Source organism: Canis lupus, chromosome 7 (genome assembly GCF_003254725.2).
Source record: "Canis lupus dingo isolate Sandy chromosome 7, ASM325472v2, whole genome shotgun sequence".
Taxonomy (NCBI): Eukaryota; Metazoa; Chordata; class Mammalia; order Carnivora; family Canidae; genus Canis; species Canis lupus.
Window position 1 is genome coordinate 45,150,015 of NC_064249.1, and position 17,826 is coordinate 45,167,840.

General features: G+C 46.3%; 1 protein-coding gene across 2 annotated transcripts in view; it reads right to left on the reverse strand.

Moving 5' to 3' along the window:
* Positions 1-17,826, reverse strand: part of LOC112647800 (urea transporter 2) — a 398,379-nt gene that overhangs the window by 24,418 nt on the left and 356,135 nt on the right. For both annotated transcript variants that reach the window (XM_035719418.2, XM_035719416.2), the window contains one exon: positions 3,908-4,086. In XM_035719418.2, coding sequence (XP_035575311.1) covers positions 3,908-4,081 — 174 coding nt within the window. In that variant the 5' untranslated portion in view covers positions 4,082-4,086. The remainder of the gene's footprint in view (positions 1-3,907; positions 4,087-17,826) is intronic.

A 17,826-nucleotide genomic window follows, 5' to 3' on the forward strand; every position in this document is an offset into this window, starting at 1 on the left:
TGAGATGAATGAAAAAAAAAAACCCCACAACATACTAAAACTTATGGGATACAGCTAAATCAGTGTTTGAAGGAAATTGTAGGTATGAAGACCTTTGTGAAAAAAATGAAATATCCTGTGTCAACAACCTAACATTTCACATTAAGAAACTAGAAAAAAAACAATGGACTAAACCCAAAGCAAGTAGAAGGAAGGAAATAATAAATATTATCATGAAAATAAATGAAATAGAGAAGAAAAAATATAGAAAATCCATGAAACTAAAAGACGGTTAATTGCAGTTGTCAAAATTGACCAACCTTTAGCTAGACTGACCAAGGAAGAAAGAGAAGATGGAAATTACCAGAATCAGAAATGAAAGAGGAGACATTAATATCAACCTTCAAGAAATAAAAAGGGTTATAAGGAAATGGATTCTAAAGAAATGAATAATTGTATGTTAACAGATCAGTTAACCTAGATGAACTGGATACATTCTTAGACAGGTACCATACAATCAAGCCTACTCAAGAAGAAACAGAAAATCTGAACTGACTTATAATCAAGGAAATGACTGAATTAGTAGAACAAAAACAAAAACAACAAATAAAACATTTCCTACAAAGAAAATCCCAAATTAAGTTGGCTTCACTTGCACATTCTGCCAAATCTTTAAAGAATTAATAACATTTTTCAAAGCCTAGAAGAGAAGGCAACACTTTCTAATACATTCTATGAGACTAGTATTACCCTAACACCACAGCCAGACAAAGACATCACAAGAAAGAAAATCACAGATCAATCTGCTTTGTAAATATAGGTGCAAAATTTCTTGACAAAATACTAACAAGCCAGATTCAGTAACATATAAAAAGAATTATATGGCCAAGTGGGATTTATTCTCAGAATTCAAGACTGTTTCAACACACAAAAAAACTATAATTATTAATATTAACCTAATGAAAGAAAAAACCCCACAAGATTATCTCAATAGACACAGAAAAATCCCTTGAAAAATTCAACAATCTTTCCTGATAAAAACTTTTAACAAACTAGGGACAGAAAGGAAATTCCTCAACTTAATAAAGGGTATCTATTAAAAACCCCAGCTACTATGATAGGTAATGGTGAAAGATGGGATGTTTTCCCTTTAAGATCAGGAACTAGACAAGGATGTTGGTTCTCTTGTCACTTCTATTCAACATTGTACTGCAAGTTCTAGCCTGAGCAACTAGGTAAGAAAAACAAACAAACAAAAGGAACCCAGATTGGAAAGAAAGAATTTAAACTATCTCCATTTGCAGATGGCACATTCTGTTATATGGAAACTTCTTTTTTTTTTTTTTAAATATTTATTTATTTATTATTTATGATAGACATAGAGAGAGAGAGAGAGTGGCAGAGACACAGGAGGAGGGAGAAGCAGGCTCCATGCTGAGAGCCTGACATGGGACTCGATCCCGGGACTCCAGGATCGCACCCTGGGCCAAAGGCAGGCGCTAAACCACTGAGCCACCCAGGGATACCCTATGGAAACTTCTAAAAAATCTATTTAAAAATTCAAAAAACCCCATTAAAGTTAGTGAAGAAATTCAGCAAGTTTCCTGGGTAGAAGATCGATGTACAAAAATCAATTTTATTTGTATGCCTGGGCAATGAACAATCCAAAAATATAAAGAAGAAAACGATTCTATGATAGTATGAAAAATAATAAAATATTTTGGAATGAATTTAACATAAAAGGCTTTGCGTACTAAACTAAAGGTTTTGTACAAGTGTTCTTATACTAGCAACTACAAAACAGCAAAAGGAATTAAAGACCTAAATAAATGGAAATGTATCCTATGTCCATGGATTGGAAGACTTGTTAAAATGGCAATACTCAAGTTCATCTACAGATTTACTACAATCCTTATCAAGATCCCAATTACCTTTTTTTATTTCCTTGCAGAAATTGAAAGTTGGATCCTAAAAGTAATATAGAAATTCAAGGGTCTCAGAATAGATAAAACGATCTTAAAAAGGAAGAACAAAGTTGGAAGACTCATACTCTTCATTTCAAAACTTACTACAAAGCTACAGTAATCAAGATGGCATGCTACTTACTAGCATAAGGATAGACATATAAATCAGTTAAATAAATTTGAGAGTCCAGAAATAAACCCATGCACTGTGGTCAGTTAATTTTTGATGGGAGTGTCAAAACAGTTCAATGGAGGAAGAATAGCCTTTTCAATAATAGTGCTGGGACAACTGGATACCTACTTGTAAAAGGTTAAAGTTAGACCCCTACTTGACACCATATATAAAAATTAATTCAAAATGGATGAAAGACTTAAATGTAAGTACTAAAGTTATAAAACTGTTACATAAAAAACATAGGACTAAATCTCCATGACCTTGGATAAGAAAATGGTTTCTTACAGATATGACACTAAATGTGGAAGCAATCTGATAGATAAATCAGACTTAGAATCACAAATTTTGTGCTTCTATCTTTGTGACACTTTCAAGACTGTGAAAAGATCTACAGAGTAGGAGATATTGTTTGTGAATCACATAATTGGCAAGGGTCTAATATCCAGAATATAGAAAGAACTGTTACAACCCCACAATAAAAAAAGGTAAATAATTCAGTTGAAAAATGGGCAAAGAACTTGAGAAGACATTTTTTCAAGGAAGATATACAACTGGCCAGTAAGCATATGAAAAGATGCTCAACATCAATCGGACATTAGGGAAATACTAATCAAAATCACAGTGAGATGTCAGTTCACCTTCACTTGGGCTATAATAAAAAAACAATGACAAGTTTTGACAAGGAGGTGGAGTGGCAGGACGTGTACACTGCTGGTGAGAATGTTCACTGATGCAGCTACTTTGGCAGTGCCTGAAAATGTTAAACATTAGGTTTATCATATGGTCCAGGAATTCCACTTCTGGATATATACCCAAGAAAAATAAAAACACATGTCTGCACAACACCTTCTGCACAAATGCTCATAGTAGCATTTTTGTGACAGGCAAAAAGGGGAAACACCCAAGTGTCCATCAACTGATGAATGAGTAAATACACTGTAGTATACTCATCCCATGAAATATTGTCTGGCCCTAAAAGGTAACAATGTCCCCGTTCATGCTACAATAAGGATGCTCCTGAAAACATTATGGAAAATGACAGGAGCACTTCACAAAAGCCCATATATTATATGATTCCATTTCCATGAAACATACAGAATAGGTAAATCCAGAGGGATAATAAATAGATTGGCAGTGGCCAGGTGTGGGGGACGGGGAACCGCGGGGTGACTGCTAATGGGTATTCTGTGTTTCTTTTCGAGGTGATGAAAACATTCTGGAATCCACTGGCGGTGATTTTGGTGAACTCTGTAATTATGCTAAGAACCAGTGAAGTGTATACTTTAAAGGGGTGAATTTTATGATATCTAAGTTATATCTCATTAAAAAAAAAAAAAAAAACCTTTAGTGGTCCTGGGTTGCTCTCCATTGTATCAGTTCATGGAGTGTTAAAAGCTAGCATTTGAACACAGGTTTTACTTTAGGGAGACAATAAGGGAAGTCGAGGGGGCAGGTCTAAGGGGAAGGATTTGGGGGCACTGGTTGGAAGACTGGTGTGTGAGTGCGTGCGTTCTCTACCTGTCTTTAAAATCGTCTTGCAAAAAAAAAAAAAAAAAAAAAAAAAAAATAAAATCGTCTTGCACACAGAACCCCATTTTCCATCATAAGGCTAAATAGGACCAACCAGGGGTGTGACCTTGTGTTGCCCAGGGGCAGAACCTCCTTGGGCAGTGGCCCTTCCAGGCCATCATGCAACGCATGCCCTGGGAAGCTGGGTCTCCAGTGTCTTTCATCACCCTTCCTCCCCTTCTCTGTACCTGGGAGACCGGCTGGGAGGGAGACTTCTCACCTTTTCCTCAGGCATCTCCAGGAGGGGCAGGGCCGGGTGTGTGTCCTGGGGGCTTGAGGGCCAGCTAGGGTTGGTAAACTCCGACTCATAGAGTTTGTATCTGCTGGAAAGAGGCTCCGGGAGGAGAGGGCTGCGGTGAGTGTGGGACATTTCCCTCAGGGCGTGGTCGCTCATAGGTCCTGCAACCAGAGAGACAAGGGGGACAGAAGTGAGTCAGGACGGGGCCCTGAGGGACGAGGCTGAGGCTGGATGGAGGCCACAGGAGGCACGCGGGTCCGGGCAGATACATGTACGGGACCTCCTGTTGCAGTAGCCACACTGCCAAGGAGGCCTGGGGCCATTCCTCCACCCCTGTGGCCTTACCTTTCAAAATCCCCACATTCTTTCCCCATCCATGGGACAGTCTGTTTCTGCTGTGAAGAGTTCCCTGACCCCTCAGTTACAACAGGTGCCTTTTTTTTTTTTTTTTCTGATCGTGGAAATATTTTTTCTCTACCTTTCATAATATCCGTTGTGCTGTCTTCCTGTAGTAGTTGTAAGTATGCTTTCTCTTTGGTATGCACGGGTGGTTCTGGGTCTTCGAACCCAGTAGGGACCTAAGAGAAACTCATTTTCTTACTTGCTCTGGGGCTTATATTGGTTATGGGCCACCTCAGTGCCTCCCTCTCTTCCCTCTGCCCTCAGTGCCCTTTCCAGCACCTTCCTCTTTTTCCTTCCCCTTGGAGGAACAGCACTGAAGCAGCAGCTCTCTATAATCTGCTAGAAGCTGTGTGCACCAGGCTGGTGGTCCCTCCATGCCGGGCTACCAGGACTAGCGGTTCCACCATGACTAGCTTCTGGAGCATCCCCTGCCTGCAGGCCTCAGTATCCTGCTCCACTACGGCGGCCACCCGGTAGTGCTCACTTCTTCCTCTCTGGCCACCTTAGCCCTTCTTCCCTTCTGTGGCCTCCTCGGGCTTAGTTAGATCTTCATTTACTTCACTGTTTCTTTGAAACAGCTCCTACCCAGCAGACCTGCACGGTCCCCTCTCAGTATGATCTAGAGTGTTCTCTATTGTTCTATGCTGCCTCCCTTGAATTGCAAGACAGCATATCTTAGGATGGTGCTTGCAGACCCCTGGCATGGGTGCTAGCCTTCCTCATGCTCACCTCTGCAGACACTGCCCAGGGATTGCCGGGCTCTCTTCCAAAGCGGAGGAAGTCGATTAGTGACCTTTCCCTGGCCTATTTCCTACTCCCCATGAAAGGAGTTCTTGTTTTTGACTGTTGCTTCCAGACCCCTGCTCCCCTTGCTGGTGCAGAAAGCCCTCTTCTTTGAGGCTTACACTACTGTCTCACTGCTCCTGCTCACTGCCATGGTACTACTCTCTGGTCACCCACTCATTCAGTGAAGACTTCAGCTCCTACTGGTCACCTTCATCTCCACTCCAATAATTTTCAGCAACTTCAATGCCTGGACATTGACAATGACCTCACTGACATTAACTCATCATTTCCTTCTCTTACCTCGCAGACCCTTGTCTTTCTCATCTCCAGGGACGCTCTCCACCTTTTCTTTTAAGCCACTGATTTCCATGGTCACCACATGGACTTGAGATTACACAAACTATGAAGTCTCAAAAGTCTGGCTTTCTTCTGGGCTTGCAGCTCACCTGCTCAAGTGCACCCACTGACCCAGCACTTTCACATGATGGAGACCTTCAGTCCCTTAGCTCCACTGACCCCGTGTTCTCTCCTGACCTCCTTAACCAACCTAGACTTCACAGACCACCATCTCACCTCTCTCAATGTGCTTGCTCTGCCCTACCCACTCTCTCTCTCATGCTTGTGTGGTGAAATCCTGGCCAGGCTAAACCCAACCATCCATCTCTTCCAGGTTTTCATCAAGCAGCTGAACATTGCCTGAGAAAAACTGCCTAACTGGGTAGCCTGCCATCATTCTAGGATTATGCTTGCCATCCTCTTGGGTGGACTCTTGGCATTGCCTTTCTGCCTTTGGCCAGCCCAGGCTAGTTTCTGCTGCTGCTGGCCTTGCTATAAGACCTCCATGTTGGCAAATCCAAAACATGCTTTGGTCTTCATCTCATTAGACTGCTCAGAGCATCCACACAGTTGACCATCCCTCCTTTACATACTCTCGTCTTTTTGGCAATTTACATTGATCCTGTCTCTGGAAGCTCCTTCACACTGTCCTTGGCTGGCTCCTCCTGGAAATATAAGCATTCTGCTGAGCTCTGTTATGGACCATTTTCTCTTCATTGTCTTCATTGATGCTCTTACCCAGCTGACATCAGCTTTATCCATGGCTTTATCCCCCATCTGTATACCTATGACTCCCAAATCAGGTATTTTCAGCCTAGTTTTGAGCATTGGATTCACAGACTTAATTGTATGCTTTACATTTGCACGTGGATGTTCCAGAAATAACATAAAGTTCATGCACTGAAATAGCTCATAATGTTCCCTTCTCAGATGCTGTCCTCCCTGAAAGGTGCTTGTCCCAGGAGGGCATTCCAAGCTACCCCTTAGAATACGCTGTTCTCTCTCTCCCCCAATCTAGTAATCTTACCTCTAAAATACACCTGAATGCCCACTGTCACCATTTGGCTGCCATCATCTCTTGCCTCTGCTCCAATAACTCCCAACTGGACACCCCACTTCTCAAATTTCTCTTCCATGCCATATTCCCTACGGCCATCAGTACTGTCCTATCAGTACTCCACTCCACTCATGTCTATTCCCTGCTTCAATCCTGTCGCTACCAATGGAAAAATAGGCCTTAAACATGCACATGAGGCTCTGCACCTCCATGGTCCTGTGATGCTTCAGGCCACCCTGGGTTTCTCTTACCTCTCGTCTCTGAGCTCCACCCCCACCTCCTTTCAGTGCCTCGGTGTTGAGTACTTTCCACCTCAGGGCCTCTGCAAATGCTGGTCCATCTGCCCCAAGGACTCTTACTTGCTCTTCACCTGGGAACTCCTTCCCTCAGGCATTGTCTCCATTATCACTCATCAGAGAAGCCTGCTTGGACCACATTCTCTTGTCGCACACTCTTATGGCACCCAGTACCTTTCCTTACAGCATGTCTTGTTTTTTCTTTTTTTTTGTACCATGCAATGACTGATTTATTTGTATACTATCTTCCCACCAGAACTCAAGATGCATGAGGACAGTAATCTTCTCCTCTGTTCTGTTTATTGTTGTATCCCTAGTTCCTAGCACAGACCCTGGCACATAGCAGATGTTCAATAAATAAGTAGTGAAGCGAGGGAAGGAAGGGAGGAAGGAAGAAATGAGAAAGCTACAGGTAATTGCTAGAGTGGGAAAACTTCCTTGCAGAACTTTATGCATCACTATGGTCTCATAAGTCTTGACCGGTTTCAGGAGGGCAGGGGGGCCACCCGCCAGCCCTGCATTTTTCAGGCAGAACTCCACCATGTATAATAGTTGTCCTCATCCCCAGAAGCTGCTCATTTAAACCACAGCTGATTTTTAGTGTGGGTTTGCAGACATCATTCAGATCCAACGCCTCTTTCTCACCGCCACTGCACTGGGAGAGGGCCCTCTCCTGGACTTTGACTCTGCAGGTAGAGAGTCTGCAGTGATGTTCAGCCCACCCTGGAGGGGTTCTTGCTGGAAAGGTTTAGGAGAGGGAAAGGCAGCAAGCCTGAGAACCAGTGCACTCTCTCCCTCTGGTGGCCAAGGGTTGATGCAGCATCCTGGTCCCGTGCTTTGAGATGGTGTCTAAGCCATCCTGCTGGAAAGTGAGGGGCAATCAGGTCTCTAGACACATGAGCTGTGTGACACCACACATCTGGATGAACTAGAAATGTCTTGGAAAGATTTTTGTGGTGACCTTGGTGGCTGTGAATTTCCTTTAAAAGTCCAGTTGAAAAGTAACTCCCCCCCCCTCGAGTGCATTTCCTTAAGTCTAAGATCTGTACGATGATCATTGTTTAGTGTATCACCAAGAAGAAAACGCTGCCAATCAAAATGGTAAGATGCAGACTGACTTGAAAGATGTTAAAATATGAGAACAATGTATATCATATAGTCAAGGAGATATATATATATAGTGATGGGGCTCAAGTATACAGGATTTGAGAATGGGTATATTCAGGATTATTTTATAAACATAAGACTTCAAACACATACACATACACACATTTATTCTTTATGATGACAAAATTTATATACGATTCTTTTAAGAACAGGGGCTTGACCCTGTTGATTTCTGTATTTGCATTGCCCAGCAGAGAGCCTGGCACATAACAAGCCCTGAGTATGTGTTTAATGATTCCGGAAAGAATAAATGATTGTACAAGGGGAGTTACTCTCCAGAGACATCTCCTAAAAGGCACTTTCTTCTCTACCTCTGAGTCCCTCCTGTATGCAGACAACATTTGCAATTACGGACAGAGAAAGAAATCAATGCCCAGGAAAGTAAAACGAGAGAGTTATTTCTCACATGGATTTAACGCTCTGTACTTTCCAAAGCAAGCTTGCTGCCTCATGATAGCAACAGGAAGCAGAGACCCAGGGAAACCAGCGACTTGCTGCAAAGTCAAGATTAGACCCGGCTCTCCGGCCTGAGCTCCCCACCCTTCTGTTCTTCCAACTGCCTTGTAGGGCATGGCCGGGGGATGCCAGGGAGGGTGGCTGCCCCGGAGCCTGGGTCCAGGCCCTCAACCCAGTTCTATTTCATTAGCACACATAGCTTCAGCAGGAACAATGTGATTGCATCTCCTCTGGGGAACACGGCGTTTCTTTGCCATGGGAATGTTTACCCTGTTTAACTGGGGGAATTTTGGCTTTGGGGAAGGATTGAGACATGCGGCAAGAATGGCCTTGTAAAGAGAAGGTCGTTGTGTCTGGAAAGAGCACAGGCTCAGGAGCTGAGATGCCAGCTTCACTCCTTCTCTGCCGCCAGGGGCTCCATGAGCCTCTGTGTCTTCCTCTTCAAAGGGCAACATGGGACTCTTGAGGGCAGTGAGATTGCTGACTTGGTTCTTGGCACGTAGTAGGCGCTCAGTGATTTCTAGTTTCCTTCCTTCTTGTGCTCCTAAACTGAAGGAAAGATGGCCAGAGCAACCAGATGAAGCACAAGCTGGCTGTCCTGAAACAGAACGCCTTTCAAAAGTTTCCATAAGGCGTTGGCCACTTGTTAAAACTGGACGGTGAAATCCTTGCCTGAGCCACGTCCCGTCTGAAGGCGGCAGGCCTCAGAGCCCATTCCCAGATCAGCGCTGAGCCAGTACATTAAACCAGCTTCCAAGAACACATAATTATCTGCTTGGCGTGTCGACGCTCTCCTTGGCTGCCTGCACCTTCTCTTCTCCCTCCGAAATAGGGATGGGAAGGGCTGTTGGATTGGGCTGACCTCATCTCTCTTCAAAAAGCCAGGTCTTGAATGCTCCCACTAGGAGGCTCCCCAAACACTAACTCCTCCGTCCTCTTTGTAAGAATGCTCTTTGTTGAGTACCTCCTGTGTGCTCTTGGATGCCTCATCCTTTTTGTAAGAATGCTCTTTGTTGAGTACCTACTGTGTGCCCTCAGATGCCCCCCAACTCCCCAAGCATCAGCACTGGCCACACAGCATGCTCACATTCCGGCTTGGGCACCGGAGGGTAGGGACTGGGGAGTGAACAGACTTTCAGTAAGGAGGGAAGGAGACGGCAGAGGGGAAGTGGGGCCAGCTGTAGGAGCATAGGGCAGCTCCCGGGCGGGCAGGTGCCAAGAGACTAGGGCTTAGGCTTTCATGTTGGGTGCTTGGCTGAGAAAGAGGGAGGAGAACACTCTAGGCTGAGGAAATGCCTAGGAAAATACATACATGGTTTATGTCGGGAAATCCCAGTTGGAGACCCTGCTAGAATGATGGAGGGGGTCAGAACACAATAAAGTGATGAGAGTAGGGGGTCAGAAGCCAGACTGGGAAGCATTCTCAGTTCCTGTATTTGGACCCCAATTCTTCTTCAACATTTGGAAGCCATGGCCCTGACTCTATTGTCCTAACTTTTAAATTCTTGTCCTGGCTCTGTTGTCTAAAAGACTATCTGTCCCTGGTAGCAATGCCAAAGCATGCCCATGCTCAATGGGGAGAGGCTGTGTCCTCTCTAGCACATTCTTGATGTCAAGGGAGAGCAGGGGCTTGTGGTGGGAGGGGTTTCTTGAATTGTTGGTGTGAATTACTGCAGAGTTAAGGCTCTCCCTCCTGTGGTGGGTGGGGGGTTGGCTATATAAGTGTGCCAGTGAACTTGTCATCCAGGGCTGAGTCTAGAATGGGCTCATTTATGTCATCATCTATCTAGCTGAGTTATGGAGGTCGCAGTAGCTCTACAGAAGAAAAGGTGATTAGCCAGTTTTCCAAAAAACCGATTAATTCATTTGCTGAATTAAGTTTGCTAAAGATTTTGCAATTGATACAATTATGGAAAACCATCTCCATATATTTCTACAACTTCATGACCAAAAAGGATATTCTTTGCCTCTCTCAAACAATGAAGGAATCCACTTCATAGTGCTTCTGACAGTTGGTTGGTATCCCTCAGTCCCATGCAGTAGGCTGCTCTCATTGTGAACATCTCTGTGTATTAGAAACCCTTAAATCTATGGAGCTGACATCCAGTGCCTGGGAGTTTTACCCAGTGCTGGTTCTAGATCCTTCCATCATATCTGTGTAGTAGACGGTACCCTCTTTCCTATGTGAGAGCATTTCAGAGATTGATCATGATCTTCCTTTCTCTGGAGCAGACCTCTTGACTCCTTCAATTTGGCTCTTCCAACAAGGCCCCCAGACTCTCTGTCATCTAGAGAGGATCTCAGTGACAAGAAGATCAGAGGCAGAGACATGACTCCAAAAGGACCTTGCTGAGTCAGGCTGGGTCCCTGGGCCAGGGCTCTGCTGATCTCTGAACTGACCGGACAGCTGCTGAAAGGGAGAAATCAGCTGTTTGGGGCCAAGTAGATGCTGGAATAGGGGCAGAACAGACCCACCAATGGTTGCTCAGAGAGGCCAGGGAGGGCACAAAGCCAGGAGAGGCCTGGTCCCTCAACAGACGGGGCAGGGAACAGAGGAAGGGAGCAGCCGGCAGCTGGGCTAAGGTGAGAGGTGCCTTTCTCAGAGCTGGCTCATGTAAGGGGTTGGCTGAGTGCTGCTTCTTGATGGGGGCTCTGAGTTTTTCTTGGCAGCTCCAGCCCAGTGAGTCTGATGTGGCTGAGAGGAGCCTGACTCATTGGGCCAGGGGTCAGGTTGGGCGGGAGGGGAGCCGGGAGGCAGCTCAGCCTCCCCTGGGCCATCTGCAGACTGTCAGGGTTAAAGACGGCTGGTGGTGAGCGTGTTGGGAGTTCTATCTGTCTGGGTTCCCCTGCAGGGCCAGGGCTGGTTCCTGTAGCTGGGGATCTGAGCAGGGCCTGCAGTGGAGTAGGCAGAGGAGGCCAGACCTGCTTGGATCTCCTCCTTAGATCTTGGATACCCTTGTGTCTGGAAGCACATTCTGAGGCAGTCACCACACCCTTCTCAGCTGACATTCCTTCAGTGGGATGACTCTTTGATGTGCTGTATATCGAGTCCCTGCCTCACCACAGCCCCAAACTAGCAATCACTAAGCCGTCAAATTTCATTTCAAGGGCCTCTTCTGCATAAGTCTATTCTCTTCCTCCAGGTCAGCTCCTAGCTGGTCTCCCTGACTTCAGCTCCCTGGGTTGTCTCCACCTTGCCACTGGGGATGGATGAATTACCTTAAAACATGATTTGGTCATGCAGCTGCTCAGAAAGCTTCTGGGATGCTCCATGTCTGAGTGGCTTGCTACTGGAACTGGGTGATTATGGTTTTATGGTTTTGCTTTTGTTCTATTTTTTTAAATTTTAGTTTTAAGATTTGATTGATTGATTTGAGAGAGAGCGAGAGAGAATGTGTGTGTGAGCATGCAAGGGTGAGGGAGGAGCAGAGGAGGAGGGGCAGAGGGTGAAGAAGAGAGAATCCCAAACAGACTCAACACTGAGTGCAGAGCAGGATGAGAGGCTCAATCTCATGACCCTGAGATCACAACCTGAGCCTAAAAACAAGGGTTGAATGCTTAACTGACTGAGCCAACCAGGTACCCCTATGTTTTTGTTTTTAAAACAAAAATTTCTAGGAAGACGTTTTTGACTCTGCAGGTGGCTGCTTTAGGCAAGTCCCCAGGCCCCGTAAGGGTGACATGTCCAGTCTGTATGCTGGCTGGGGCTACCTGGGGTACAAGGTGAGCAGCACTGAGGGCAGCAGTGTTTGCATTCTCCACGGATCTGCCTTGGGGTTATAGGGCTCCACTCATGTGGGAACCGGTTTCCAGCTTCTCTGCACTGCATGCCCCTGTTCTGGGCAGGAGCTCTGCTCTGGCCTCAGGGCTGCCTCAGGCTCCCTTGGCTTTCTGTGTGTGTCGTTCTCCATAAGGACCCTGGCCACACGCTGCAGCCCTGTCACTGCCCAGGTGCTCTCCTGACCCAAGGGCACCCTGACCTCTCTTCTGGCCCGTGCGGGGTTAGGATGTATTTCCGAGAGCAGTAGCCAGACACACATGCACGCTCTATGAACTCATACATACGTGCATACACACTCATGTATGTGCACACATGCACACGCTCACATACCTGCACTCACACTATGAGCTCTGCAAATTCTGCACTGATCTGACCCTTTGTGTACGTGTTTCATACTCTATAAGGCACTCTCTTGTCAAGAACTGCATTTGAGGGGTGCCTGGGTGGTTCAGCCAGGAAGCATCTGCCTTCTGCTCAGGTTATGACCCTGGAGTCCTGGGATGGAGCCCCTCGTGGGGCTCCCTGCTCAGCGGGGAGCCTGCTTCTCCCTCTGCCCCTTCCCCCGACTCATGGTAGCTCATTCTCAAATACATACATACACACATACATACATACATCTTAAACAAAAAACAAGACCCCCAAAACTGAATTTGTTTTCCTGAATGATCCCATGATGAGGAGAGAGGCAGGGTATTTTCACTTCACAGGCCCAGAGAAGGGAGGGTACCCCCACCCCTCCTGAGGGACACAGGAACTGGGAGCATTATTATGCTGCCTCCTAATGCTCAGGTCTGAGCTCGTTCCACAGGAGCATCATTGACTCCTTTGCTATAGGCCGTGGGCTCCACCCTGAGGGTTTCTCTCTAGTCTCAGGCAGAGCCTGGGGCTAGCAGGTCCTCCATTCTCCCCAGGGCCTGGCTTTCTGTTTCAAGTTTGGATTTAACGTGTATAAACACATGCCTCCTTTCAGGATCTGAGCCATGGTGTAAAAGTGGGACTTCGTGTGTCCCCTGGGGCAGTCTGCAGCCCCGTTCTTCCACTTGGCAGGGACACAGTTCTCCTGGACTTGACCTCTCCAAGGACTTAGCCTGGCATGTCCTTTAGGCCCTGGAGCTACCCCCTTTCCTTTCAACAAAACCTTGATAATGTTTTCCCTGCACAGATGTGTATTTTCTAGAACTGACACTGATGAGAGTGGGGAGGCAGGGCTGTTCCTGGGAGGGCATGGAAATTGGGACAGATCCCACCAGGCACTGTCCCTGGAGCCTCTGGTTCAGGTACAGCTCAGAGTCACAGGACATGGAAGGCCTTCTGGAGACAGGGTGGAGGCATTCTGCAGGAATAAGGGGTGTTGTTGGGTGCAGGTAAAAGTGGAGGTTAAGGGGATGGCGTTGGATCTCAGTTCTTACCCGTAGCCTGAAGGGCCCTGGGGCTGGGTTCTCCTGGTGCAGCAACCCCAGGCCCTGGCCTCTATCCCTATGGACTGCGTTCTCCACATTCTGTAACGTGCCTGGGAGCCAGGGCAGGCACGGCTCCCCCCAGTCACCCTTAGGCCTCAGACCTGGCCTCCTTTTCTATACGTGATGAACTGGAGCCCCTGCTGCAATCTAGTTGGGTGGAAAAACAACTGGGTGACAGGGGATGATGTTTCCAGAGCACTTTCCCCTTCAAACTTTGGTGAGCGTTCCTTTCTTTAAACCCCTAGAGCAAAGATTCTGGTTCTACCACACACAGCTGGCCTCCTCCTCCAGAGACATATGCGGTCTGGGGTGTAGCCGGCACACTGAGATCCTCAAAAGCTCTCTACGTGATGCCGATGTGAGGCCTATGTTGAGAAGTATGACCTGGACCTTTGGCGATCTGTCTTTGTGGCACACGGTTACTGCACGCTACTCAAGGTGTGAGAGTTGAGGACCTGCTGCATGTCTAAATGCCCTGTGCCCCTTTCTCAGATAAGGAATCTGCACTTGAACGAGCCCCCCAGGTGGCTCTGAGAAGCCCAGGTGAGGGGGTCTATCAGGCAGCATTCTTGCTTGGTGGGGGCTCTAGGTGTGGGGAGCTACAAGAAGGGAGCTGGGGCATGCTGGGAGAGGGTCTGGGAACAATCTCCATTGTTTTAGAACTTGGGCGGAGTGGTGGGAGCATTCGGCAAACAAGTGAAACCAGATTAGATTTAGCAACAGGAAAACTAAAATGAAACCAAAGCTAGATTTATGACTTTAATTAAGTATCATTTACGCCGTCTATCTCCAGATGAAAGGTGGTGGCAAATGCCCCAGTCCTTTCCATCATGAGTCTTGGCCTCTCGAAGCTAAATCCCTGCCTCCCACGCAACCTGCATGGGGTCTGAGCCACGGCCTACCTCCAAAGAGGCTGGTTTGTAAGCAGTGCATGAGTTTAGAAATAAAAATGTAGCACGTTGTTGAAAATACCTAAACCAGAGGCTCACCTTTGCCTTATTATACGCTCTACAAGACCATAATGAACTTGACAGGATGAGCACTGGGTGTTATGCTATATGTTAGCAAATCGAACTCCAAAAAAAAAAAAAGACCATAATAGGAGACACAAAGGGGTCATTGCTGTGAATGGCCCCAAAGAGGACAGAAGCACGGGGTCGTGTTGAGGTGAGTGAGCGTCAGGAGGCTTTTGTGCTGACAGCCCCATGCATCCTCGCTGTGAACTTCACTGGGAGGCAGGGAGGAAGGACCCCCGTAAGGACAGCAGTGATCAAACAGTATGTCTGTGCCACATCCAGGAAGACAAAACAGAGAGAGCCCCACCTGGACTGGAAGGTGGAGGTAGTAAGAAAAGCAGTATAGCTGGGGTTGGCAGGGAGGAAACCACGGAAGGACCGGGAATTACAGGTAGACCTAAGGGAAGTAGCAGGGGACAGGGAATAAGGAGGAAGGAGGACGAGAGGAGAGAAAAGGCAGAGTCACTGCGCGGGAGGAGAGCTTGAAGTCCTCGCCGCAAAGGATATGCTGAAAAGGGGAGCTGGAGAGGTGATGGGGCTGGGGAGACAGAGGGCTGCTCCCAAACCACTTGTCCTTGCTCTGAAGGGACCACAGCCTTCAAGCTGCCAGACTTCCTGGCAAGGCTTCTCCCCCTTCCTTCCTCCCTTCTTGCATGAACCCTGAGAAGGATGGAGCAACAATCTTCCTGGAGAAGAGGAAGCAAGGTGATTGGTCGCACTGCCCTGAGTGTGGCTCCTGGCACATCATCTGGGCTTAGAGCTAGCCAGCCCTTGGAACAGCTACTTAAGGAGGAGGGCCAGAGGGAGGCTGGTGTGGAGATGGGGACTTAATTCTAGCTTTATCCCACCCTTTCTCCTCCTTCATGCCTAACCAATTTACCACATGCGCTTTCCTCAGATCCCCAAGAAGCCACTTGGGGTTACACCAGTTGAGTGTTAAAGAACACATGCATGTTGCAAATGGCCAAAGACATTTGCCAAGATGCTTGTCCTCTGACCCCCTGTGGCTTGGCCGAGGCAATGGGAGAGATAAGTTGGCTATATTTAAGCAGCCAAGGCTCTGAAGAGATGGAATGTGTCTGGGCATCACTGGAAAAATAAATGGAGTTTGTTGTGAAATCTCTGAAGACGTGTTTTCTCGAGAGCATCCGAAAGGAGGGTGAGTGGTGATGAGCAAACCCTACCGGGATGGTCACCGCGAGTGGAACCAAAAGAGGATGGCCTGGGGAGTCTGCTCACATTCTAGCTCTGCCACTTGCCATGGTGCCACATGGGGCACACAGATGCCTTCTCCTCTGGGAAGCAGGCTGCTGATTACTACCTCATAAGACAAAATGCAGAGGGCCGAGGAGTGCACCACCCTGCGTGCTGAAGGTGTCAGCAAGTGTCAGTTTCTGCCTATGGCCTCCTGGCTTTTCTGGAGTTGTTCATAAGCTCTCGAAATCCTCCAACTACCAGGAATTTAATGAGAGTGGAATTGCTGATGTAAATATTTAGAAACTTTAATCTTCCTCAAACGCTAATTTCTCCACAGCAGATTCCATATTGAGTATCGCTCATTCATTCACATGTGTTTGTTGAGTATCTACTATGTACTACCCACTAGAGATTCAACACTGAACAAGCAAAATCTCTTCTTCTTCTTTTTTTTAATTTTATTTATTTGACAGAGAGAGAAAGAGAGAGAGAGAGACTGAGCACCAGCAGGGGAAGCAGCAGGCAGAGGGAGAGAGAGAAGCATGCCCTCCACTGAGCAGGGAGGCCGATGTGGGACTTGATCCCAGGACTCTGGGATCAGGACCTGAGTCAAAGGCAGACACTTAACTGACTGAGCCACCTAGGCAAAAGTTCTTCTTGCCTTCATGGAAACCAGAAGACACACTGTGTCTTCACTAGGATTGCCCTAGTTCCCACTGTGGAGGTGGGTAGGGAATGAAGGTGGAAATAAGGGGAGCATCTTTCTGGTTGTCTCGATGACTGAGGGGTACCACTACTATTTATGGAGTGAAGGCCAGGGAGGCTAAATATGCTGCATTATGCAGGACAAGCCTATATGATAAGGGACTGTCCCCCACAAAATGCTCAGTGAGAAAATCTGGTAGGCCAAGGATGAAAAAAGTCATGAAAACTAAAAACGTGCCTGCTAGCAGAAAGATTTTTAATACCATCATTTTCCTAAGATCGACTTTTAAGAGATTTTTGAATTGAGTGTGAAGGAGTCCTATGTCCTGTCCTGTTTCTTTCTGTTTTTCAGAGTTTATAGTTACATTCCTCTTCTTCTTGGGCTTGTCCTTCCACATAATGATTGCATTGCCTTTTTGGTGATGCTCCTAATTCCTTCATGCCGAGGGCTGATGCAACTATGAACTAAGATATAGGATTCAACCAGGACTCCAGGACTTGCAGACCTCCTTGATCAGTGCTTTGCCTGTATAAGGGGCCCAGTTCTAGTTAGGGGTGCACATGGGGATCACAGATCAGGGGTGCACATGGCTCATCTGAGGATCCTAACCCATCATCTTGGCTGCACTGATTCTATACCCTAACCCACTAGGACAAGAGGCAGGTAAAGTACACCCCTCAAGACTGATGATGTATCTATAACACCTTCAAGGGCTTCTGAGGTTCTAAGACATAAACATTTGACGGGATAAATGAGATGACAATATCACCCACCCAATAATCATATTCCTTTTAATTTAAGCCCCTCCTTGTCATATTTATAAAATCATATTTGCCATGAAAATATCATCTACAGGAGCTTACTGGCACTTTCCAAATGCAGAAGTGGCCATTGTAAACATTGGGGAGCTTTCCTTCCAGATACCTCTCTACTCATATTCCTAAGCAGCAAGGGAAAGAGACAAAATTATTTTCTAGAACTAGGATCATGCCTTATGAGCTATTTGTTTTTGTTTTTGTTTTGCTTTTGAGCTATTGTTTTTAAATAGAAAGTATCATATTTAATTTTGTGTGACTATAACAAAAGAAAAATGAATTAAAGTGAAACCAGAGAAAGTGCTAAACTTCAGATAAATGTTTACTTGTCACAGGAAATATTTTTAGTTTTCATAACATTTTAAGGCTAAGAAAACAGAAAAATCATTTAAAAATTAAGAAATTAATATCTTTTAAAAAAGAAAA